We start from the raw sequence: 27,318 nt of genomic DNA on the forward strand, positions 1-27,318 counted from the left end.
ACTAACTTTGCAAGTATCTTATCTAATCTAATCAGTTTGTTGTTTCAGAATTCTTAGAAACTTTTAAATAACATTATAAAAGAAACTTGGTTAAGTAGTCTTTCCTGTCACAGATTTGGAGGCCATATACCTATTTGCTATTTTTGGAAAATGAAATCAAATCTTGTATGTTGGAGATTAATTAATTATTCAAAAAATTTGAAATAATCCCTTTGTACAATGCATTTACAATTTTAATTAAGTCAACAAGTCAATAATTGCTGAATTTTGAAAATAGTGAAACACTTTAATTAAAAAAATTATGTTCTGATTTTAAAAGAAATATTAATCTAAGTACAATTTTATAAACAGACTATGATAATTAAACTGGAACAAAATTTAGAATATAGTTATAAAATAACTGGGCAAAAAAGGCATTTTAAACTAAGTATCTTGTTCCTATACTCCAGAAAATTACACAGAAATTTGACTGTGTAAAAGTAAAAAAAAAGTTGACTATGGATACACCCTGAAATTAAATTCTTGCAAACAATGAGTGGCAGCTATTCTGAAATCATAATTCAGAGTTTCACCCTTTTTATAAGTTCTATGGAAGATATAAAGTTTAATGCCAAATCTTGACTTGTAATTTTCTTGATTTTTTTTTTTTTTTTACTTGAGGATGTCTGTATTAAAATATCATTAAAAAAAATTATACAAATTTCTCATTTATCAAAATTAGAATTAATTTTCTACATTCAAAAAATAACCTTAATCTAGGATAAAATGTGCCTCTGCATGCACTTTTTTTCATGTACAGTTACGGGTATTTTTCTCGAAGTAATAATTCCATATTATTTGAAATGTTAACAAAAAATGAACACACAAAATTTTTTGATTTCAGTTTACAGATTTTTTTTTTTTTTTAATCAAACTCATTTTGATTTTATAATGTACACATATGTACACACACATATATTATTTTATTTATTACAATTGTGGAACTAACTTAAAAGGACTGTGTCATAAGATGTGTTGCTTTTCAAATTTCCTTTGTTACAGCTACTAAATATTTCTGTATGTTTATTTGTTAACATTAATATTTGAGTTTTTACTTATATTTTATTAATAGAACTATATTCAAATATTATATACAGCTTTTAACGTTAACTAAGCACTATTGTTAAATGTACTTTATAGAAACTTAATTTTACAGTTTAGCATTCATTCAGCAAAATTTAAAATTAATGAGGAGAAATTAAACTCTATAAATATTTTATCCATTTAGTATCCTATGGAAAATGAAAAAAATAGTTACTGAAGACTTTTTTATTGTTTAAATATAAAAATTTATGTCTTTTAATTTCTACTTTCTAAGTTTAGCAGGTATGTCTGGAGGTTACGTTGTTTAAAGTTTATTTGTAAAAGAATGACTATAGCTAATTTTTGTACCTTTCACAGTCATGATATTTTAAGCTATATTACAATGATGCTCTATATTTTTAATAGAAAATAAAAAATCCTTGTGATTGAAATTGGGTACCACTAAGAACATTAAAAAATAATAATGTAAAGTATTTAATTGAATTAAAAGAATGGAAAAATTGTGTGGCATTTTAAATTTCTTCATATTTAGTTTACATATAAAATTTGTAATTTTAAAGTAAAATAAAAATTGTTCAAGAATTTATGCCCATTCAGTATGCTCTACAGATTTTTTTGAAGAAAAGAAAGAAAACTAAAATTTTATGTATGTTTCCTCTGTTTATTAAGCTATATCTTTTTCATTGTTTTCAAGTCTGTCTGTTTTTCCCTGTTATTACAGATTTTGTATATAATAAAAGTTGAATTGTATTTTTCAGCTCTGGATAAAGAAATAAGTTTTTCAGTTACAACAGTGACTGTAATTTATGTAACATTTTAATTTAAATATTCCTATATTTAATATTGATTATTATTTTATTCTTTTAGCTTATTTTTCCAAAATCAGATGAACAAAGGCAAAGGCTTGGTGAAGCTGTTCGTAATATTCTTCTGTTTAGATCTTTAGATAAAGTAAGTAAATATTGTTATATATTCAGTCAAACCCCAGGGACCGAAATTTCTGTTCACTATAACCGGGAGTTCACTATATCCGTTACGCAGGCAATTTAACTAATGGTTCCGAAACTCCTCCCTTTTATTACTCATTATTCAAATAAAGGACTGAAAAATATTATGTAGTAGCAAGAAATGTGTTATTTTTCATTACTATTTGTCTTACGTACAAAAAAAAATTTGTAATCTTGTACTGATGAGCAATCCTCAACATCAGACATGGCTCTGACTCTCAGATAATTTTTCCTGAATTTCTGTTATTCCGCTTTTTAAACCTGTCTAACCTGTCATTCGAGTACATAAAAGTAGTCTCATAAAATCGCTTAGCAAATTCATCTACATTTGTCCAGATACTGGAAGATAGCGGCTTCGATTGGTGAACCACTTCAGTAATGTTTCTTCAACATTCTTGTGATCTGCTTTTCTCAACTTTTTTCTGCCATCTAAATTTTTTTCATGAGCAGAAATTATTAATTGCCTATATTTCCATATGTTGCAAACTGCAGATTTGGATAGTTTATATTCCCTGCAAATATCAGCTTGATTGCATCCATTTTAAATTTTTTTGATTATGACCATTTTATCATCAATGGAGAACGTTTTACGTTTACTGCTCGCATAGTTAAATTTAAGACACTTGTTTGCAGGATTTTCTTAACTGAACTGAGAGCAAAAAGGAATTGAAATGAGGGCCTTATCAACACATATTAGTGTCCAACCGTTTGACCAATAATGAATAATTACTCATTCCCTCTGACAGAAAATGCATATTGATCTCACTGACACCTTGCAGGTTCATCGTCTGCCTGGGTTGGAAACATCTGCTTGGTTTATTTAGGGATGGGAAAGTGATATAAAGGAAGCAAACAAGAAAAAATGCTTATCGCTACATTCCCCTCTATAGATGGTTTTGAAAATTGGTATATGTATTTTTTTTTAAATAGAAATTTCAAAATTATTACAAAAAAAAAATTTAAAATCTGCCGAAGACAGAAAAAAGTTCATTATATCCAACTTCCTCACTTTTTTGGTTCACTATATCCACAAAAAATAACATTATCCGTGTATAGCAAGGCACGTGACCGAACATTTCGTTCACTATAACGGGGTTTGACTGTATATATATATATTTGTCTGTCACAATCTTCTTTTTTTTTCACTTTAATTTTCTGAAATTTGTATTCCAAGGAACTAGTATACTCTTATAATAATTTTAATTTCATGTTATTTCTTTTTTGCAGGAACAGATGCAGGATGTATTAGATGCCATGATGGAAAGAAAGGTATTTTTATGACATTCTTGCCCTTTCAAAATTTAAGTTTATTTTTAAAATTAACTATGATTTATCCTTGTATAAAGATATCATGAAGTTAAATAAATTTTTTTAAAAGCAGATTTAGAAAACACCCAGAATAACTTTATAACTTAATTATTTTATCGGATTTAAGCTTTTGTGACTTTCCTTAATTATTTAACTGTATCCATGAATTTTCATGATCTAAAATTAATTGACCTCATTTAGACTAAAAAATCTTTCTTATATTTTATTAATTGTGAAAATCTTTTTTCAATATTCAAATTGAACCCTATCTTACCATTTGTTTTTAAATATCTATGAAATTGTTGCAATGATGCATCGATCTGTCAAGCAAAATTCTACAGTTTCACCCTAATTGGTGGATATTTACATCAAATGAATATTTGAAAACATTAGATGTGTGAAAATTATAATGAAAAGCTTATTTAGATTTGCCTACAAATTACTCTCTGGTATACTACAGTACGGATTTGGTTTGGTGTCGAAATTTGGGATATCTAGGGATTTAACTTGTTAAATATGGAAAAGTCCCATTTTGAGCTATGTTCATTTTCTTAAATATTATCTGTCATATTTTTTGATGTATTCATTTTCTTAAACATGCATTTTAGGCTATGCCAAGTTTCTTAAATATGCATTTTGAATTATTGAAGTTTCTTAAATATTCCATTTATCTTAGACATGCGTTGTAAGCTATGTCCAAAGTTAAAAAATTCACCAACATAATGCTAATTATGAGGAATATGCGATTTTTCTCTTTTTTGATGTAATTAAAGTCTAGAAATGTACGCTCCTGCTTTTATTAAAGGACTTGTTTTTAGTAATGGCAAAATGCACATTAAGAGTATTATAAAATGTTTTAAATTTTGACTATTGAAAGAATTGAACTGCACATTTCAAGAGTGCTTTTATTGGACATAGTGAGCTATATCTAATAAAAATATTCAAGCTAAAATCAGATTTCCTAAAATATTTCTTCCATTTTTTAGTCTATAATGTTAGCTTTAGTGTTTAAAAATTGATTGTTATGCGTGCATTGACCTGAAAATTAAGTTCCTCTCTAAGTTTGTTTTAACTATGCACCAAACATTGTACTTGTTTTAACTATGCACCAAGCATTGTACTTGTTTTAACTATGCACCAAGCATACTGCAACAACATTTTATTGTAAGTTTTTTTATAAATTAGAATTAAAAAATTTAACAAAGATATCTCGAAAAATATATTACAATGTATTTTATTTTAAAACTATCTAGATTGTTATCTAAAAATGCATATAATTTTTATTCTTTCTTTTGTTTTTTACTGAATCTTAAACATTTTATGTTTTTATATTTAGTTAAATTTGCTGTATACTTTAGGTAAAACCTGGTGACGTTGTTATCAAACAAAATGACGATGGTGACTACTTTTATATCATTGACGGGTAATTTCCCTTTTCTATTTTTAGCATTTCAAGTTCTTCATAATATTTTCTTAACATATAGTTAGTTATAAAAGTAGAAAGCTTTTTAAATTCTAAAACAAATAAATTTTGTAATCTGGTTTTAAGAATTTTTTTTATCCTTTTGGAATGTGGAAATTATTTAAAATTATCATGAACATGCAATTTCTTTTAAAATTCAACACTGATTTGAAAACTATTGTATAAGCTAATAAATTGAATACATGCTAAAATTTTAACTTATATTTTTATCTTTGCAATTTAGTGGAGTTTATCATATATATGTTGACACTGACCAAGAAAAAAATAAACTGGTTGGGAAATACGATAATGCAGGCAGCTTTGGTGAACTAGCATTAATGTACAACATGCCTCGGGCAGCTACAATCGAAGCAGTATCTGATGGTACATTATGGGCCATGGTAAGTTTTTTTCTAAAAATTATCTACCGTATTTTTCGGCGAAAGCGCAGCAGCGATATCAGAAAAAAGGGTTGTTTCTTCCTACATGCTGCTCTTGTGACAGAATAATTTTTAGTAGCAAAATAATTTATCAATCAAAATTGTTTAAGACGAAATAATTTTCTGAAAGAAAGACTTTATTAAGACAATTAATAATGAAGTAGATGAAATATTTGCTTGTATCGCGATCTGCTACAGAACAATCGCCAATTCTTAGCAACTTTCAGCAGCAGCCTGCAAGAAAATAAATGAACAAAATAATAATTTTAAAAAAGCATTGCATAAGGAGACCAATTTAAAAGGTATGTTTCTTGTATCCACCCCCAACTTATAGAAAGATCACAAGCTAGAAATCCACTTAGCGCCTTGGCAATTGTAATTGGAGTGAACAGATAAGGAAGTATTATCTTTTCTTTTCCCCAACCCTTTTAAAAATAACCGATTGATTCCTCCTGTACAGCTGCAGTAGAAATGACAAGTAGAGGAGGTGGGGTACATCCCTCTTTTAAACAGTTTCTTCACCTTTCTTTCTAAGCTGAGTCATATTGTGTTATTTCCATTGGACGAGAGGGCATTCTACCCACTAAAATTGTTATTTCTTATTTCTGATATTAGTTATTTCGTTAGTAGTTATTATTAGTTGTTTCATTATTATTTTTCCTTATATTATCCCTGTTAACATATACCTTCTTCATCAATGTAATGACTTCAAGAAAGAATAAGAGCTACACTTCTAGCTTAAAACTGTCTGTTATTAAGCGGGCTGAAGAAATCTGCGTGCAAAATTAATTGCCCAAAATCTTTTTTTTTTTTTCTTTTTATAAAATTTTAGCTTAAATTTTTCAATTTATTTTTTGTATTACATTGTTTTACAGATTTATGTGATCAGTCGCAGCGTAAATTCTTCCTCTAAATATGGTTGATATTATTTTTATAATAGAAGAATAATTCGCTTTCCTAAAATTTGAGATTCTTCAACCTTTTTCTCTCAAACTCCCACCCAACGCAAGGTTTTTATCGGTGCTGGTTCTTATTTTCTCTCTCTTATTTTTTGGTTGGGTGCCAGCTGGGAAGAACAACCTTATTTTACATTGTTTCGTTGCTAAAGAAAATTTTAACAAGCAATTATGCATTGTTTAAAACCAGGGTTGGCAAGGTTTAGGACAGAATGGATTAATCCACGGTTTAAACCCTGGTTTAAACCGTCCTGTCCAAAACCCCTTTGTCCAAAACTGTCTTAAACTGTCCAAAACCCTTTTACTCAAATTATACCACAATTTTATCTGAACAATATTTAAGAGGTAAAATAAACATAGAACTAATAACATATTGATAATTAAATATATCAGAGAATATTTGTTTTTAAAAGTATAATGTTTTATTAATATTGTTTGACTCTTCAATTTAAACATAGGAAGATTAATCAGTAATCAAGTTCAATTGGTCCTCTCATTCAATAGTACATAACTAAAGTTTGGCCTTGCCATACAGGTTAAAATATTAGGGACTAAGTGCTTGGCTCATCATAAACAGGTTTATTTACCTATAGTACTATTCAAGAATACTTTTATTTCATTCATGTTCAATTCTTTTAGCATAGTGGTGATATATCACCAGTGTCAGTAACTGAAACTGATGTTATGCCATTCAAAACTGTTAATACATTTTTCAGTTATTTTGTATTTTCAATTTAAACTAATATATTCATATTTAAAAAAAATTTTTGAAATAGATGTCTTTTTTATCATCCCGTGATGCAGAAATTATAACATTTTTTTAAAAAAATATTGTGAAAAATAAAAGGCTAATTTTTGAACAAATTTAGTATTTTTTTTAAGAAAAATTATTATTTTTTAATATTGCCATATTTATCCTTATGCAAAAATATTATTTATCAGTATTAAAGGCATATTTATATTTAAAGGATTAGTTATTCACTTTTGTTGTTCAATGAATTGTGGAGCTTCAAATATTATAAACCTTTTCCTATTATAATATATTATTTTCTTTTAATAAGTTATAGTAAATTTTTTAAAAAATATCAAATATTTATTGATACATGTAATTATTATGTCTACAATGGTATCACCTATAGAATTTTTACCTTTTACTAAAGTTCAAGGTTTTGGACACTTTAAGACAGTTTTACCCAGTTTAGGACAGTTTTACCCAGTTTAGAACAGTTTTACCCAGTTTAAGACAGTAAAACCCACGTGTCCTGTCCAAAACCAGTTTAGGATGTCCAAAACCCCAACCCTGTTTAAAACTTATCAAAATTTGTCTTATTTTCTGAGAAAAACAAGAATTAATATCTTCCAAGTGAAAGAAACTATTATTTTTCTGCATAAATTGACTTAATGAAGTTTTTTCTTAAATTAATTACAATAAGAGGATATTGAATATTATAATTCCATTTAGAAATTTATGATTATAAAAAAAGTAAATTAAGTTACTTATTGCCTGTTAGTTTTTACCTTTTTATATGGAATTGAAATATCTCTAATAGGTAGGCACATTTAAAATTCGCAGACTTTAATTAAATAAGCCGCATTGACTTAGTTTTCTTCAACCATTAAACAAATCTAGTGTTTAGAAAATTTTGCTAACTAGTTTTATTAATTCCTTTTTCTTTCAACTTCAAAGTAAAAACATTGTCTCCACTAAAGCAAAGCATTTTTAAATCTATCTGGCCTATTTTATGGACACATTAATCATATAATATTGATTTTAAAAAAATTGTTTACGGTTTATCATATTTAAAGACTTTATTTATTTGGTAGGATTTTTTCTAATATTTTTACTGATTTTAAAGGTAAGGTTTACAAAAAAAATTTGAAGATACTTAAAACCATACATTCAAGTTTTTTCTAATAATAATTTTTCCAACTTTCATGACTGATATCTAACATTTCTGTAAATTAATTTTTTTCTTCTTTTTCCTAAAACTCATTTTCGTATTTAAAATACAATATAAAGGAAACTGTATTTCATTTAGGTATCTGCTAATAGTGTTTAGAAGTTATATATATTCAGGGAAATGTTTCCTTGTTGTTTTGTAACATTTCGTTCTTACTTTTGATCTAATGATCAAAGTAAAGAGTGCATTATACAAATAAAATTTTCTATCTAGGATCGCCAAACATTTCGAAGAATAGTTTTAAAGAGTGCTTTTAAAAAGAGAAAAGAGTATGAAAAACTCCTGGAAGGTGTTCCTATGTTACAAACACTAGAAGTAAGTGCAATACATTAATTTTTACTACTTGATATTTTTTCACACACGTGTATATATATAGATGTATATATTATATGTGTATGTATGTGTGTATATATATATATAGTTTAACCTTATATATATATGTATATATATAAACTAAAACAATAACTACCATAAAATACTAATTAAGGGGAGAAACACAATAGAAGCCTGTAAAAACGTAAGATTTTTTAATGAATTTTGCTATGATTAGGATTAACTTGAAACATTTTTTTAACTTCTTGTACATATTTTAATCTTTATTTTTATCTTATATTACATAGTTTAACCTTATGTTGTGCATACAAAAATATGAAAAAATAAGTGCTTATATAATATAATGTTTATAACTTATTTTTTTAAATTTTCCCTAACTTGCTCTTCTTATTAATTGTAAAAAAAATCATCAAAATTTGATCCCATTTTGATTTTTTTAAGCTATATGAATGTAGTTTCCATTGCACATAGGATTTTTAAATAAACCTTTCTCTATATTTACCCTGTTTTCTCTCATTTCTTTCTGTTGCACTGATGAAAGTTGCCCTTTGAGCATCCGAAGCAGCTGTCTGCATTTATAAATATTTTTTGTGCTCTTAAACGTTGTTAACCTTAGTTTGTATTCTAGCACAAAGGTCGCCCACTTGTGTATTCATATATATACATGTCATAGTGCATCCTGCATCTAGTGCCCCGCAAGACATATTATGCTGTAACTTTCACATTTTTCTCAAAAATCGAATAAATATTTTGATACAATAATCTTAAAAGAATAAACTTTCAAAAAATGCAATAATTTTTTCATTTTCTTAAAATAACTGTTTCTCCTTAAGTGCCCTTTTAAATTTTGACTAAAAACATGCATTTTTGTGATGGTTGGTTAAACAGAACTAATTATAAATTACAAATTATAATTGGTAAAATAAAGGTAATGGTTGGTAATTTTTAGGAAAAATATTGACACAATTGAGAAGCTGTTGAATAAGTGTTTCTTCATAATTTTGCTTAGTGAATGTTTAGAATTCGATATAGAATTTATTATATTTCAACAAGACTTAAAGAAAAAGAAAAAAGTTTTTAGAAAAAATAAAATCAGCTTTGCCTTTTTCCCAACTAAGTTATTCTCTACAATTCTCTTTTTCTTTATAAAGGAAGAAGGGAATTGTAGGGGATAAATTTTATTTTGAAGATACTAAAATAATTTTGACCCTCATCTTTTCTCTAATGTTGTTTGTTTTTTTAAAAAAAAGAAAGAAAGACTGCAAGTGGTCCTATGCCTACTAATTAAATGAGCATGGGAGTCAGATTTCAGCAAAAAAAGATTCTCATATTTGCAAATTATGTCATCAATGACAACACTGATAATTTTTTATCACAGTTTCCTTGGTTTAGGATGAAATGTTTTTTTCTTTCATTAGAATAAATTTGTTTAACAATTTTTACAAAATGTGATAACAATCTTACATGTGAAAGGTAAGAGGAAGATCTTGAATGAAATTTTCCTAGTGCTGTCCTAAACTTTGTTTGTGGATTTGAACATTTCCTGCACCTCTGGCATTGAGTCTGTTACAACATAATTAGTATCAGCATTTTTATTTTTTAATATATTAGAATTGTAGTGAAATCATTATGATTGATGATTAACTATGTTTTAACTTTTTTTAGCAATATGAAAGAATGAATCTTTGTGATGCTCTTATGCCAAAAGCTTACTCTGATGGGGAATTAATTATTAAACAGGTATTGTTTTTAAATTTAAATTAATTAGTTACAAATCTTTTAGAATTTGACTGTACAAATAGTACACACTTGTTTTTATTAAGCCATCTCACATAACATAAATAGCTTGAACAAGTTATGTTGTCAAATCAAAATAGTTTTTTTAGATTCTCTTGAGTTTTGTGAATTAGAATAATAGTTATTTTAAATTAATCGGTCATGATGCTGCTCAGACTATCACAATATGTATGTTAATATTTAATTTTCACCAAAAATGATATAAAAGTTTTTCTTGTCATGCATATCTTCTTGCTAAAAAATTATAAATGAAATGGGAAAAAAAGATAGTATTTTTATTTTGTTAAACTTATCTGGTATATTTATATTTTCACTCTCTTTTTTTTTCTTTGTCTGGCATAGTTTTTAATTTTGTTACCTCGTGTGTACATAAATTACATGTTTAAAAATTGGATTGTATTTTTTAAGGGTAAAGAAAGAAATTAATATTATAAAAATATTCATTTATTTTAGTATTAAATAAATTATTTCCTATGTATTTCTATTTTAATAACTGACCTGTGTAACCTGGTTGAATCTAATCACTAGTTTGATGTGTAAAAGTCATTTATGTTAGCGTATCATTAACAGTGTTTGTTCTTTCAAAATGACTAAAAGAGTTATGTGATTATCAAGTGTATTTATTGTAACAAAGGAAGAAACTTTGTCACGATTTTCAAAAAGCATAACACTGATCTAAACTTAAAGCAGTGACAATGAAGTTTATATTTATTCCCAGTTAAATTATTTTAAAATTTTTCTATAAATACCTTAAAATAATTTTTTTTCTAAGCAAAAAAAACAATTTTGCATCTTCATAAAGTCAACTGAGCAAATGTAACTCCAAAAAAAATAATAATAATATTTTTTTAATTGTTTCCAGGTCTTTAAAATAAATAAGGTAATTAAATTCAAATTGAATGATTAACTTGATGATATCCTTACAAACGGCAGCACTATCTAAATTTTATTTTGCTCTGTTAAGGATTTTTAGTTATTTAGTGTTTTGTTGTGCCCAAATGTACTGTACATTTGGGCACAACAAAAAAAATGTCTAAACAGGAGTACTTTAAACTTATTTATTTTTACTTAAAGTAACTTTTTTAACTATTTTACACCAATCACACTAATTTTATGAAAAACTATTTATCTTAACTCCAATTTTCTTATACATGAAATAGCAAATAATCTAAATAGCATAATAATTGCAAATGATAGTTTTCCCCATAAATTTATTAAGTAGTCTTATGTTCTAAAAGGCAATGAAATGAAATTATTCAAATTTTTTAAATTGAAAAATATTTTGCATAAGTAGTGCTTAATCACTGCATATAAGATAAGTATCAATTAAATTAAAATTAGCTGTAGTTCACATTAATGTTCCCTCTTGTGAAAAGTGTGCTTAATTATTATAACCATTGAATTGAAATTGACATTATCTTTTGTTCATGTTTTATAAGTTGTTCATTGCTTTATATATCTTTTGTTCATTTCTTTGACATTATCTTATAAGGAAGTGTAGGTAAAAAAGAATTAATAGTGGTAAGGAAACTTATGTGATGACCATTATATGATTAATATGATAAACTTTATTTATGTATTCAGATTTTAATCCATATACTAAAATAATTATTTAATAGGGTGATGAAGCAGATGGAATGTTTTTCATTGAAGATGGTGATTGCAAAATAACAATGTTAAAAGAGGTATTTCATTTTTATGTTTTTCAATAAGGCTTTTAAATTGAAAATTAATCTGCTTTATACGCATGATTCATAATAAATGGTTATCCTGAAATTTCCTTTTTATAATCTTATTTTATATTTGGTCATGTTTCAAAATTAATAATTTCCAAATATAAGAATACTCTAATAACCTATCCTTCATCATGAATTTTGTCAATCAAACAATAAATAGTTTTAATACATGGCATATACTTATACTGCTATATTTATACAGTTCTATTCTTTTATCATTATTTTAAGCTCTCCTTTTGTATAAAAAATGTAGAAAGGAAATTAATCTTTCTTCCTGCTTCAATTCAGTCAATTTACACTTAAATATTTCTAAATTACTGTTCTTAAAACAATTATAATAAATATTTAATAACTTTTTATAGAAATATATCATCATTTTTCCTCACGCTTAATATTTGAGAGATGCATTAATTTAAAGGAAAACTATTGAAATGATGAATTTTAGAGTTTATTTTTATATATTATTTTTTATATTATGCATATCTCTTTTTAGATATTATAATGAAGTCTTTGATTTTTAGTTCTTCATGTTATAAAAATTTGGAAGCATCTAAATCTATTTTTGTTGATTTATACAAAAAATTAAAATTTTGAAAAAACATAGAAAAACATATTAAAACATATACTAGCAAACAAACACTACTAAATTGCTTATAAGCAAATTTATAACTGCGTGATTTTTATTGCCTTAAATTTTTGAAGAAAATTCTGATAGTGTTCTAAATAGTGTTTTTTGAAAACAACATTTTTCAAACTTGATAACTTTATAAATTTACATTGCATTTTTATCAACATTTAGCAGTATGCTTGTTATTAATGTAGTTTGTAGTTTTAGATCAATTCAAACGATAGTTTTAAAGGTATTTTTCATTCTCTGTTTCCACATTTATTAAAAGTAAATAAAAGTGCAATGAGAACTTCAACTATAATTTAAAAATGTCTGTTAACTCAATTGAAGAAAAAATGGTGATATGGAGCTCTTAATTAGCAAATGTCTGCACAAAAAAGTCTTACTTTAGTTAACTATAATTTTATTAGTAACTATCATAAATAAAAATCAAAGTGAAAGTTTACATGGGATATATNACATACATACATACATACATACATACATATATACATACATACATACATACATATATATATATATATATAAATGTTTTGTTAATTAAATTCTCAGTAAGTTTGATAAGACAATAAATTATCTTTGTGATAACTACTGGTATTTACCTCTAATTGTATTTTACTAGCAATGGTCATCAGATATCTGTATTTTTAAAAACACTTTGTATTTTAAGGACGTTGTTAGAACTCTTTCCAAATGCAGTACGTGCCACAAAATAGGTTAGATGAATATTTTCATTCATTGCTTATTTATGAGATATATTAAATTAAATGTAAAGATATATTTATGATAAATATTGTGATGAATCCAGAATGGGGTGGGTAATGACATCAAGAGTGAATTTTGAAAAAATGAATTTTTTCTGAGTATCATTTGTAATTATATAACATGAATTTGGAACCATTCCGAAGCTGTGCCAGGAGGCTGTTTCCTCTAGCTCCCACCTCTTCTTATCTAGCCTATCCCTGCTAATTTTTCACAACTATTGGTTACTTTGTCTTTTTTCCCCTGCATTAAAAAGGTTTGGCTATTGAATTTTAAGAGATTTTTTTCACATTAAATACATATATGTATAATATTGCATACGCAATATTTTGATTTGGCAATGATAAAATAAATTGGTCTTTTTTAAAATACTTTATCACAGTAGGACCCTGATAATCTCAAGAAAAAACGTTTGTTATAAAATAGTAATAATCAGATAATTGGCTGACCTTTTTCAAGTCAACTTTTTTGCTGTGTTAACATCAAACTATGAGTAATAAGTGGTACCTATAACGAAATTGGAAAATAAAACATTGATACTTTTGTATTCTCTTTTTATTGTTGTTCCCAGGTAGCCAAATTTCAGACTAGTTCTCACAGCAGTATTTGGATTACAACAGTTGTAATAAGGAAGAAACTTGAGTCAGAATGCTTTAACACACATTGGATAATTGAGATTTTACTTATCTTTTATTTTATGATTACAAGAGAAGGAAATAATTATTTAAAACAAATTAAACTTTCTATAACTATACTTGTTATTAGTATTGTTATCAATTTCTTAGCTGTTAGGAACCACTTGTAAATTCAATGTATATATGTATTATTTTTACAGATAGATTCTAAACTAATCTAAATTTTTTTCTGATTTATTTAACTATTCATTTAAAATCATGGTGAAATTAATGATGGAAAAGAAAAAGTTTAATACTCTCTACAGCACATCACTTTTAGCATTTCATTTCTTGCCCTTGTTTTCATTGAGATGTGCACGATTAATTGAGATTTTCTTTTCTTTTTAGGTTGACGGTAAAAAAGAGGAAATGGAAGTAGTAACACTGACAAAAGGCCAATACTTTGGAGGTAAAATTAAATACATAACTTCTTCCATCAATGTATTAACTTTAAATAAATACTGTAGATTATTCCAGTTCTAAAAATAATTTGGAACTGGCATCATCTACATGCAGTTATCTTTAAAAAATGCAGTTATCCTTAAAAAATGCAGTTATCCTTAAAAAATGCAGTTATCCTTAAAATTTGAACCTAAAACTCAATTAGTATATTCAGAATTCATTGAAGCACAAATTTAGAACATTGGTTTAAAAAGAGGTATCAATCTGACTAATTTATAAGTAATGATAAATCTAAGTTATATATTTAAAATTAATCTCTGGTTTCTTTTACCCTCCACTTTGACCTCTATGTGACTAAGGCAAAGGCACTCTCCTTTGGAAAACATTGTACAAATGTTATAGACTTGAGTTTTTAAAATGTTATATTATGTAGTATTTGTATAAATTGTATATGAAAAGGTGCAATTGTATTTTGCATATCCTTTAAGAGTATAAAACTTTTTTAAATAATTTTTGAATAATCAAAACTATTATAATTGATAGCAAAAAAGGTATTGACACCAAAAATTTCAGATGTGATGAATCTGTAAAGATCAAGGTTGTAAAAATTATATTTGTACCTTACTAGTTATAAAAGGTTTGATTAGTAAATAACACAACCAAATTTAGTGTCTGTTTAGCATCTATAAGGACTTTTTTTTCATTTTGATCTCTTTTCTCTTCTTTTTTTAACATTTGCTTCCTACAGTTCTTTTCTTTAACAAAATTGTAAATTTAAGCAAGAGAATTTTCAAAAGATGAGTCTTGTCCAAAGAATACTTAATGATGTGAAAAAATTAAAATTGTTTTGAAGCAGAAACTTCTAAAAGAATATCTTAAATTGTCAAACATGGTGAAAAGAAATCAACAAATATCACATCTTATGTTAGAAACTGCTAAAACCTTCCATGAATAATTTTAAACTTAGAATAGAAATGAACATATAACCTTTATAAATCTAATGAAATCTCTTAATTTAATATCCTAATCCCTAAATTTTAATTATGTTTATAACATTACTTTATTGTTTTGTGGATATCTTTTATTACAGATTTGTTTTTTTTCTTATTCCTTAAAAATTCCATAACAACCTCACGCTTAATATATACACTTGCATGCAAAAGTTTTTAGTCAACCTGTAGATAGCATTTTAATCTGCTTATTTTTAGTTTGTTTCCCATTGTTTTTAATCAAGCCAACATATTGCATTTGATTTTGGAATTTTTAATCTTGCTATTTAATCATTAATATAATCAACTTCAGATAAAACTTGAACTTTTGCCCATAGCTCTGGCTAAATATTTCTTTCTTTTTTTTATATATTTCGGGTCATGTAGGAACAAATTCTATGAAAATAAATGTCAATATTAAAGTAGTAGAGCTCCAATTATCCGAACGTGCAATTATCCGAACTGTGCCTGAATTCGTTTTTTTTTTTTTTTTTTTTTTAAGTTTAGAATACTTTATAACTTATCAAAAAAAATTTAAATTTCTGTAGACCAGTAGATCTTCCGGAGGAAAAGATGCCACGTTATGCAGAAGAGATAAAATACTGGTGTCAAGACACTAAAAGCATTCCACGATTTCAAACGATGATGAAATTGTTACTGAAATTTTGAATGAAATTCGGAACTCCACAGACGAAGAGGAAGATCAAGTTCAAGATAGTGGACCTTCTCACATAGAAGCATGCAATTCATTAGATATTGCAATGAATTGGCTAGAGCGTCAAAATGATGTTGTTCCAGTTCAGTTGATTTATTTAAAAAGAGTGAGGGATATGGCTGCTCAAAAAAGACCGTCTTCTTTGAAACAAAAGTCTTTGCTGGATTTCTTTTGCAATGAAAAATAAAGAAAAATGTGTTAAAATCAGTAATAAACAAAAAAAAAATTATAAAAAGCTGAAATCTGATTTAAAAAAATTTCAAAATAAAAAAAAGTTTTAAAAAAAATACTTAAAAATTGAAAGAAAAAAAATTTTTTAAATAGAGCTATTACAGACCATACTGCCAGTCCCCTAAACCTGGAAAAAGTGTGGAGGGAAGTTAGTGCATAAATAATAATCATTTAAACTAGATTTTAAACAACTTTCCAATTATCCGAACCACATTCAGTCCCGAGCAGTTCGGATAATCGGCGCTCTACTGTAATAGTATATAATATACAGTACAGAACCCGTTATCCGGAAATCAGAAAACCAAAAAACCGGAACGAAATTCAATAAATGTTCCCGTCATTTTTTAAAAAAAAAAATTTTTTTCCTCATAAGATTTTAGGATTTTTCTTTTTTGAAAGATGTTTACCTTACCATCATTTTGGAAATAATCATTAGTGTATTACTCCATCGTTTTTTCTTCTTTTTAAGATTATATCCAAAAAAAAATTTTTATTTTAGTTGGGGTTAACAAAAAAAACGGCTTTTTGTAGCGATTCAGAAAACCGGAAAAATCAGTTATCCGGAATAGCGATGGTCCCGATCGTTCCGGATAATCGGTTCCCTACTGTATATATATAATTAAGATTAGGACTCAGTAAATAAATATGCAAAGCCTATACTTATTAGTTAAAATTTTATTTTAACCAAATAATACTATAAACAAAGAAATTCATTCAATACTTACTTTGATGTACGAAAACCCTTAAACATGAAAAACACTATTCATTTAATACCGGACTGATTTGAAAATTATATTAAATTTAAAATGAATTTCAAAGCGGTGACTTTTCTTTTTTGCTCAAGCATATTAAACAAGTTTTGAAATAGAATAATACATTATTTTACTACATATCAACAATCTATAGTATTTAGTTTCTCCAAAGAGTTTTGCATGCTAGTAGTGTATATATTCATAAATAAATGGCATAAAGTTATTTATATAGATATTTTTCTTAGGTGCCACCAAAATCGTGGGTATTCCTTTATCTAAGTTAGCAGCAAATTATTGTAACTAATTATAAAGCACAGGCTCAATTTTTAACAGTGAGCATTTTGTGATTGCAAGAAATCAATGATACTAATAACTTAATATAATATATAAATTTAGACCATACATGTAAAAAGTAGTAAGAGAATTCTAACCTTTAATGGCACTTGTAAATTACAGTAACATTTTTCTTATGAAACTAAATTAGTATAGTTAATTTATTTCAGATTTTATGTTATATAATCAATTTTTGTTTGTCTCATTTTCTTTAATTCAAATAACATACACTTCAATAATTTCGTACTTTGCAAAGACCTTCATCTTTTATATCCTATTTTATATTTTTTCTTTGATAAAAATTTATGAAAATTCATCACTTTGGCAAATTACTTCATACTAATGCTAGCATTTGAATAATAATTTAAAATTATGAATATTAGCATCAGCGTGAAAATTTTGAACTTAATGAACTCAAAAAATATGTTTAGCTTTAAAAAATAAGTAATCTAATCCTAAAAATAACTGAAATAAATATGAAAACGTACTAGAAACTAGTTCTGAACTATGAAGAATCTATATATTTTTATTTATATTCTGTTAAAATTAGCCTTGTTTTTCTATTCTAAAAGTTAAACTTATTTGTAAATATTAGCAGGTTGCTGAAAGATTTCATACACTAGTTACAACTGACAGGTGTAGAACTAAGTGCTGAACAATGGTTTAACTGTGATTCTTACATTCCACATGAAAGCTAACTTGAAAAGTGTCTAGCCTGTTATTGTCCAAGTTTTAAAAAAATTTAACACTCTTTGCTACTAGAATCTATAGTACTAAATTTCATTAAAATCATCTGGAAAATATTTTTAAAAAAGTGTATAACTTAGTTTTTGTTTTTAAAAAAAACCATTGTATGTATGATATGTTTTGTCAATTAATAATTGGTATACTGTGAAAACTTATCTATACTATACATTGTTTACATTTTATTCATCAATGATTTTGGAATTACTTCATCATTTAAAGTTGAGCTTTTTCTTACCAATGGTTAACTTGAAGTAATAAAAAAATGAGTTTTATTCATATTTATTTTGCTGGTCTTGAAAATAACTTAGATAAGCATGAAAACTGGTTCAACAGAATGAAAAAGTAAACAATCAAAACAATATTTTTATAGCAACTTTGATTTACAGTCATGAGACCTAAACTCATTTGCAAATAATATCAATATATTTCTTAACTTCTGGTGTGCCAGTAGCAACTTACAGTAATTATACAACATCATGAAGATATTGTCTTTCCCAACAATAATTTAAATTTTGTTTCCTACATTCATCACCTTTGTCTAATTCATTTTCCCTAAAAGATGCTTTTATGAAGCAATATATATAACAGGGTGCATAGTGTTTTTAAAAAGTGGTTAAAGGTGCTTTTTTCATTGGGTGTTTTTAAATAGTGCTTAATTTTCCCTATTCTAAATTGGGAGTTTTTTTCTTTACCATGTCTATTTTAGCCATGCATTATGCAATAGCGTGATTTTTCTCATTGTTCTATTCAACGTTTTCACAATCATTCAACGCCAATCATTTTGCATGTTTGATGAAATACTTGGCGAGTTCGCTTGTGCGTCTACTAAGCTGAGTTAGGTGAAATTATTACACTAGCAAGTGCAGCTTTGCTGCATTTTGAAAGATTTTCTCAATTTCATGCTTCATTTTCGACCCTTTCATATGGAATCAAAAAATCTCTTATCATTTTATAATGACTAATGTTATCAAGAAAAGAGTTCTTTGTCAAAAAATTACCATGATCATGTAAAGTTTTTGAAAATTGTTTCCAATTTGTTAATGTATATAATGCTTAAAATATTTTTTGAGTGCTTGAAAAGTACTGAAAAGGTGCTTATTTTTTGTTGAAAGATTTGGCTACACACCCTGTATAATTAAAAGAAAATCACAGGATAAATGCAAGTTAGTTAAGAAAATATATTAATGAAAACATTTTTTGTCGAAAAGATACTTTTCGAATTCTAAAAAAAAGAAAATAACTCAACTAGCTTATTTTGATGTCAAATTTAGATTATAAATATATGTATAATATAATATATTTAAATATATATNTATATATATATTGTTGTGCTTATCAGAGAATAGTAACTTTGGTAAGTCATGAAAAATTCTTAGAATTATTAATGAAAAGTTATGGATTTGAAAATCTAAAATGTAGCAGATACCCTGTAGGTATATCGGTATAGTGAATACAAGGTATTAACTGGGTTTTTTTCTTGTGAAAGTGTTCTGATGCTCTGTGAATTGTACTGATTTTAAAACATTTTGTATATTAAGTGATATTCAAAAAAAGCTCACTTTTAGACATTACAAATTAGCTATTGTTTTTATAAATAAGCTATGCAAAACTTTATTTGTTTTGTACTATATTTCTGAGTCATATGAATAATTCTAATTGTGAATAAAATTATTCTCAATATCAAATCATTTGAGATATTGCAATATACCCATATGATGTTTACACATTAGGAAATATGCTGAATTTATGTTTATTTAGTAAAAGAAGCTTGTAAAATTATTGATATTGTATGTATTATAATTATAACTTAATTTATGAAATGCAATACTTACATACATATGACATTTTTAAATTAAATAAATTATCTTTTAGGGAAAAACTAAAACTCCTAGCTTCATCTAGTAAAACCCTTCCCATTTAAACACTTCCCATACAACACTTAAACAAACAAAAGAAGTCCTGTAATTTTTTTTCATATTTCACTATAATAGTATACTTAAAGATTTATGAACTAAAAATTACTATTCTTCACTTTATGTGAAAATTATTTATCAAATGCTAACTTAATTATTAAATTCCTAAAAAAAACTTGTTGCTATTACTTGTCCTTATCTTTTATGTATAAATGAAACAAGAATAGTTTTTAAAAAAATCATTTTTTGATATTTTTTCATTAAATGAGAACAAACTTGCTGCTCTGCAGCATAAAAACCATATAATTTTGCTGCTATATAATTATTGTAATTTGGCAATTTTTGTATTTAGTGCAATAATTTCGAATGTTATGTCAACAGCTATAATGTATAATTTTTTTTTTAATACAAGTTTATTATTTTTAGAATTGGCACTCGTCACTCAAAAACCAAGAGCGGCTTCAGTATATGCAGTTGGCAATGTTAAATTAGCATGTAAGTAATATTCAAGTGTGTTATAATAATTTTGTGCTCTTATGTTTAGTATTGTATTAAATTTGAATCTAAACTTTTATTTAAATTAGAGGTCATCAAACTTTTATGCTGGGGTGTCTGAAAAATTTTTTAGACTGCAAGAGGTAACATTTTCGAATTGACTTTAAAGGAAGTACAAAATCTCAGAATAGAGGAAAAACTGCCCATAAATAACTTTTATACCGTAAACACTAACTGCCGCATTGTGAGTGTTACGCTAAATGCATAAAAGCAATATAACAAATGCCGTTTTTTTTCTAATTATACATGGGTAATTATATATATGTCAAAGCACTGGGATGTCATTGTGAAGATTTGGGGTTCAATCTCCAGTGGCGGCTTGAAGCAAACTCAAATACAGATAGATGGGAAGTAAAGACGGCCTATGGGCAGTTCTGACCACCTTGCCACAATCATGCTGCTGGTCACAAAATTGTGGAGACTTATCCTTCATGACTCCCCTGGCCCACTATTGGCTGTTGCGGGGAATGCTTTACTTTTATTACACAAAAAAATAATCTAGATTTCGATCCTTAACCAAAGAAACAAGTTTTGCAAATAAGTAACACTCACATTAGTGAGTATGTATTTTTTAGGTATCATTATTGTTCTACAGAATTCAAACCTACCATATAATTTCAAATTTTTTCTCTGTGACATTAATTACATATTGTATTACATATAAGCCATTGTAATACAGTACAATGCTTATGAAAACATTACCTTTTTGTATTTGCTTCTGAGCATGTAGTTTTTTTTTTTTTTTTTTTTANTACAATGAGCATGTTTTTTTTTTTTTTTTTTTGTATACTCATAAATTGAGGGTATCAGTGTTCTACTTAGAACATGACTACAATTTTGAAAGAAATAAGAAATAGAGAATCATGTAAAGACTGATAAAAGTTTATTGATATATTTTTTTTTTTCAAAACGTTTTATACTATGCTTGAGTTATAGCAAGAATTATATTAGGTTTTAGCATTAAAGTTATTGTTTTTTATAACGTGCTTAAATTGCATTGAAATTAAAGAACATTTTATAAGAGTTCATACTGATAAAAATTAATTTTCAGAACAGTAAAAGCAACTTATTTGAAAATATTTAATCATTATCCAAAGATATATCCTGCATGTTTTCTGTATTTAGTGATAAACAAATGAAATAGTTTATTAGTAAACTGAGTGATTTCATCATTATATATTTATGAAACATTTTATTTTGTACATTTAACTCATTGCCTATAAATTTTTACCTAGTTTTGGATGTTGCTGCTTTTGAAAGGTTGTTGGGACCCTGTATGACTATAATGAGTCGTAATGTTGATCATTATCGGAAGCAAGTTGTGGAATTATTTGGCTCAGAAGCAAACATTAGTGATTTACGATGATCTAGTTTTCATTCTTTTTTCATCCTTAAACATTTGGTTGAACATTATTATGCCCTACATCATATCTGAGGTCAGACCAAGTACCTCTTATAAAATGTCTCATTTATGTTAATCTAGTCTCATTTTCTGTAACAGATAGTGCATTACTAAATGTTTAAAAAAAATATGTTGTGTAGCTCATTTATGCATACTAGAACAATTTCTAGTCTGTTTTCATAATCAAGAATAACAAGTTTTTACTTGTTTCAAAAATTTACGTAGGTGGTGTAATCTGTGCAAGTAAATGTGTGTATGTATATACATATATGTATAGTATATGTGTGTATGCTTATGCATTTGTATACATACATACTTAAATCAGATATTGGCGTCATATTAAAATGTAACTGTATGCACGAAGCAAAAGCTGTAACCAAGACTTGGTTGATACTCGATTTACTGGTACAATGCTTCGTTTTTAAAATTTGTTGCCATAAAATTTTTATGTTTATAATAACATTACCTATTTTTTTTTTTTTGAGATGTTAACTGTGTTATGATAAAATAAACATCTGTGTGTCAAATGCTGCATGTATTCAGTGACCAATTTAATTGGTCTTATCTGAATTTGAATGTTTTTACTTATTAAAAATGTTATGATCTTGATGTGTGGAACGCTGTATTGATGTTTATAACTTCATAAAGCCTGGTATTCCTTTTTTTTTTTAAAACATATTTGGAAATTACAAAGTTTTTCTCTTCCTTTTCTTGAAAAAACAAAATCATTTAAACATGAAATATTTTATCAAATATTAACACTTTTATAACTAAATGAAATCATTGTTTCCTTTAAATAAATTATTTTTACTTGGTTTTATAATTGTCTAAACTTTTTTAAAGGCATATCCTATATCTATGTATGAAATACATAATGTCTTAAAACTGTGTTTCAATTTTTTAAACTGGTACATAAAACTGAAAGAAAAATGTTTTTGTTTACATCCATTCAGAACTGCCAAAATGTCGAACTTGTAATATTCATATGTTATTGTTCAGTTTTAGTATATTTCTTTTTTTCTGATTAAACATGTGTATAATTTTTTTAGAAAAATTATTAGGTTTAAGAAAATGAGTTTCTTTATCATGCTTATTGCACCTATGCATACATAATTATGACACCCTTGCAGCTATAGTTTTTTTCTTTTTTTTTTTGGAATTCATTTTATTTCAAATTATCTAAAATTTAGCTGATAATCTTGCAATTGAAGTACTTCACGAAAATATATTACTAATCTAAATAAGTGTGCCTTTCTTTAGTCAGATCATGTTGTAAAATTGAATAGGTAAGCTTATATTAAGCAACTGTTAATTAGTAAAGTTAATACTAAATTACCTAGAGTAATATCATTTTTATTTAACTGTAAATGATAGAAATAATAGTACTTTTTCAAAATGAAAAGTTTAATTATAGAATATTTATGAGTTTATTAAGAGAATATTTTTGATTATTCAATTAAAAGTTCATTTAATTATTCTCAGACTAGAATTTCATTATAAAGCTTTTTCTCAAGTTAAAGAAAATCCTTGGTTAAACATTATTGTTTTATAAGGTGCAATTAGTTTTTATAGTAACTTTAATTTAACATTCATTGAATCATTCCTTTAAAATTCCTTTAAAAATCATTCCTGTAAAATAAGTGTATAAAATGTACATGAAAACATTTAAACACAAAATTAGATATAATTCTAGTGTAACTTGATGAAATGATTATATTTTATATAATCTTGTGAATTATATTTTCACTGAAGTAACATTAACATAATTTAAAACTGTCTCTTGTCACTATAGGAATAAAATATCAGCATTTCTATTTTAAGTATAGCTCCAGTTTTTTTGTGCAAATTAGTGTAATAATTTTTCAAACTTCTTCTAAATCAAAACTTTTATTTTGAAATTTGACATCTATTTCATAAATAGAATAGAGATGTAGAATGCTTGAATAAGACAAAGATGTCCTTTTATACCTTTTTGTGAAATTATAGCATTTATATTGCAGATGTAGACGTTTACTAGCAATTAATCCTTAATTGATATAAACACTAATAAGATTATATCTGCCCTAAGCAATATATTTCACTGTTACGTTTATAACCTATGATGCTGAAATAGTTTGTGAAGTTAATATTTATAGGCAACGAAAATTGTTAAAAATTCACTATGACTATTGATTATGTTAGCTCAATACATGTTGAGATTATTAAGAACCTGTAATCATGTTGCTTCTTGAAAGTGAAGGCCATTTTTGTATAAGATTTTATCAAATAAATAATACAGTTTGGTAACTTATTTGAAATTCTCAGGAGTCTTAAGTTTCATTTATGGAAAATATAGTTTTTTTTTTTTTTTTTCCTACTTTAACTTCTGACTATTGGTGCTTCTATCACTCTACTTATATATTTTTAAAATGTCAGTGATAATTAGCTTAAATTTATATAAAGAATATATATATCCCTAAGTCATACAAAATTTTGTTTACTTCACAAATGTTTCATTATCAATTTATTTTCATTTTATTGCAATTTATGTTTGTCCCTTTTCAACTTAAATCTCACTGACATAATTTAATTCATTGGTTTTTATTTACTACACATTGATTGTACTTTTAGACATTCAGCAATACTGTTTCTTGTCCTAAAATAAACCATTTTAATCTGTTTCCTCTAAGTATAACGACAGAACAATTAAGAGGACTATATTATGAATCTAATTAATAACAGACTACTTATATTTTTAACTTTGCTTCCTTCAATGGCATTTACTTTGTCACCGATTTCTTTAAACTCATGAATATCTGTTGAAATGTTCTATGTACACTCTGCTTGTCTTCAAACTGCATTTGGTGTTTTTGAATGAACTTAAGGGCATGTAATGTTTATCATAATGGAGTATGTAATTTGATTATCCCTATAAACAAATTGCTAACATTTTTTGTAATACTTAAACAATTCAAAAGACTATTTTGGTCACTAAATTGGGTTTGATTGAACTTACAGTTTTGTAAATAAAGAATTCCAAACAAATCCATTGTTAATTTAAACTTTTCTACATTGTGAGCTAATAATTTAAAATATTAGTGTAAAAAGTATTTAAACATATTTGCTTAGCATTTCTTTCAATTGGGACGAGTTTAAGTGTTTTAAGTTTATATTTATGACAATTTAATAGTCTTCTTATAACTCTACAATACTTACAACTCAAACGTTGTTTTAAATATACTTTGCTTTTCAGTGCATTTTTTTAAAAACAATTTCATAAATAATATCAATATATAAGTGATCAATAATTTTCATTAAGAAATAAGAATTTCCTTATTAAGTTTAATAATTATTTGAACAAATTACTGAACATTTTAGCTATTTTCAAGTTATTTCTCTTTAAGATACAATAAGGATGAACAGCTAGCATAATATTTTACAATGAAAATCCAACAACATGCTATTAATATGTCTATCAATGTTTCAAACTTTTTTTATTATAGAATTAAAAAAAATTTAAAATATTAAACTTTAAAATCATACGCGCTTAAATATAGTGCACATCAGTTAATGTTCATTTTTCTATCTATTTTAAAAATTACAACTTTATTCAAGCATTGTAATTTTTCCATATTTCATTTGTTTTTCATACTGTCACCAAAAGAAAGTATTTCATTTCATGTTTATGTGTCATTATCCTGCAACTTTTTTTTCCTTTCAAAAAATTTTTGATTACGTGAGGAACCAAAGTTTTTAGTTTCTAAGAAAGAAATCTTTAATTCTTTTACCTTCATGTGAATCTTACCAAAATTTTGTTCCAAGATAAATTTGAAAAAAAAAAAAAAAAAGATGGTATATGCATCACCAGCTGCAAAATAAGTATTATAAACCTGCATTTACTCATTTGTGGAATAAACTCCTAAGCTCTCTTCAAATGTGTTACTATATATTATACTTAAATAATTTATATTTCATATTACAATCATTTAAAGATATCAGCATTATTTTTTGCATTGGCTAATTTCTTATTTTTAAGAACATTAGTTTTAAATATTAAATATGTTCCATCTAAGTGTTCTAAGAAATGTTTCTTTTTTTTCTGAGATATATTGAAGTCATTTAGCCAAAACATGGGAATTAAAATATGGTTCATGTAGACTGTGTTGATTTTGAAAAATTGTGTTGTAGAAAGATTTTATTCATATAGTTGTAGTATAGGGATCATAACATCCTGGTAAAAAGAAGAAAGTGGTGGCAAGTTTATAATTAAAACTAGTGGTAATTCTCATTTTAGCTTTGTTTTTGGTAATCATGTCAAAAAGATTTCAGAATCTTCCTTTCTAATCCGTTTGTTGCAGCCAAGTGACAAATTCTTTACAGACTTGCAATTAGATAACTTGCTCACTTTCTACTTCTTGTCAAGGTACCAAGATCCCTGCTAGTTATAAATGTTCAATATTAACATATCCGGTGAGTTCTTTTAGAATATTTAAAATTATGTATATGAATAGTATTTTTCAGAATTGTGTACAAATTTGTTTGTGATACGTATTATGGCTCTTTTGTATCTTTTTGTTTGAGAATTTCTTAAATGTTTTATATGCATAGATTTTTAGTATTTAAACTTCACAACCAGTTAAGTTTTATGGTATCTTTTAACAAACAAAACTGTCTTTTTTAAATTATTTATAAAAAGATCCCATAGTTCTTACATTATGTGAGTTATAACTTCAAAATAAACTTGTTTTGCTTGCTATTTTATTTATTTTGTGAAATTAATTTGTTTATAACTGAACAAATAAATTATAAGTGTATTGGAAATTTTTTTGTGTTGAAAAAGCTTAAGTTTTTTTTATTTCATTCCCATAACAAACTTCAATGACTAAAGTGATTTTAGCTAAATGACAAATATAAATGTCTTAGCTCATAAAACTAAATTTAACTAAAGTAATAAAATTAATTTTTAAATGTAAGAAAGAAAACACTAAAGAGCAGTAATGCATAACTGCCACTCCCTGCATAACAAAAATTATCACTTTTTAGGGACGGGACTTTATTGTAGAACATTAATTAGGCAAATTTTTTCATCAACATTTTTTGTAGTTTAAAAAGAACTAATATTTAAAAAAGAGCCATCTTAGAACCTACTTATC

General features: G+C 26.1%; 1 protein-coding gene across 1 annotated transcript in view; it reads left to right on the forward strand.

The window, feature by feature from the left end:
- LOC107438958 (cAMP-dependent protein kinase type II regulatory subunit) overlaps positions 1 to 26,986 on the forward strand; it is a 47,978-nt gene extending 20,992 nt beyond the window's left edge. Inside the window, exons 3-12 of the mRNA XM_016051383.3 lie at positions 1,951 to 2,034; positions 3,318 to 3,359; positions 4,757 to 4,821; positions 5,105 to 5,261; positions 8,431 to 8,532; positions 10,216 to 10,290; positions 11,967 to 12,032; positions 14,496 to 14,556; positions 20,656 to 20,724; positions 22,020 to 26,986. Of these exons, the coding sequence (XP_015906869.1) occupies positions 1,951 to 2,034; positions 3,318 to 3,359; positions 4,757 to 4,821; positions 5,105 to 5,261; positions 8,431 to 8,532; positions 10,216 to 10,290; positions 11,967 to 12,032; positions 14,496 to 14,556; positions 20,656 to 20,724; positions 22,020 to 22,150 (852 nt within the window). The 3' untranslated portion in view covers positions 22,151 to 26,986. The remainder of the gene's footprint in view (positions 1 to 1,950; positions 2,035 to 3,317; positions 3,360 to 4,756; positions 4,822 to 5,104; positions 5,262 to 8,430; positions 8,533 to 10,215; positions 10,291 to 11,966; positions 12,033 to 14,495; positions 14,557 to 20,655; positions 20,725 to 22,019) is intronic.
- The last annotated feature ends 332 nt before the right edge of the window (positions 26,987 to 27,318 follow it).

The sequence above is a fragment of the Parasteatoda tepidariorum genome, chromosome X2 (genome assembly GCF_043381705.1).
Source record: "Parasteatoda tepidariorum isolate YZ-2023 chromosome X2, CAS_Ptep_4.0, whole genome shotgun sequence".
Classification (NCBI taxonomy): Eukaryota; Metazoa; Arthropoda; class Arachnida; order Araneae; family Theridiidae; genus Parasteatoda; species Parasteatoda tepidariorum.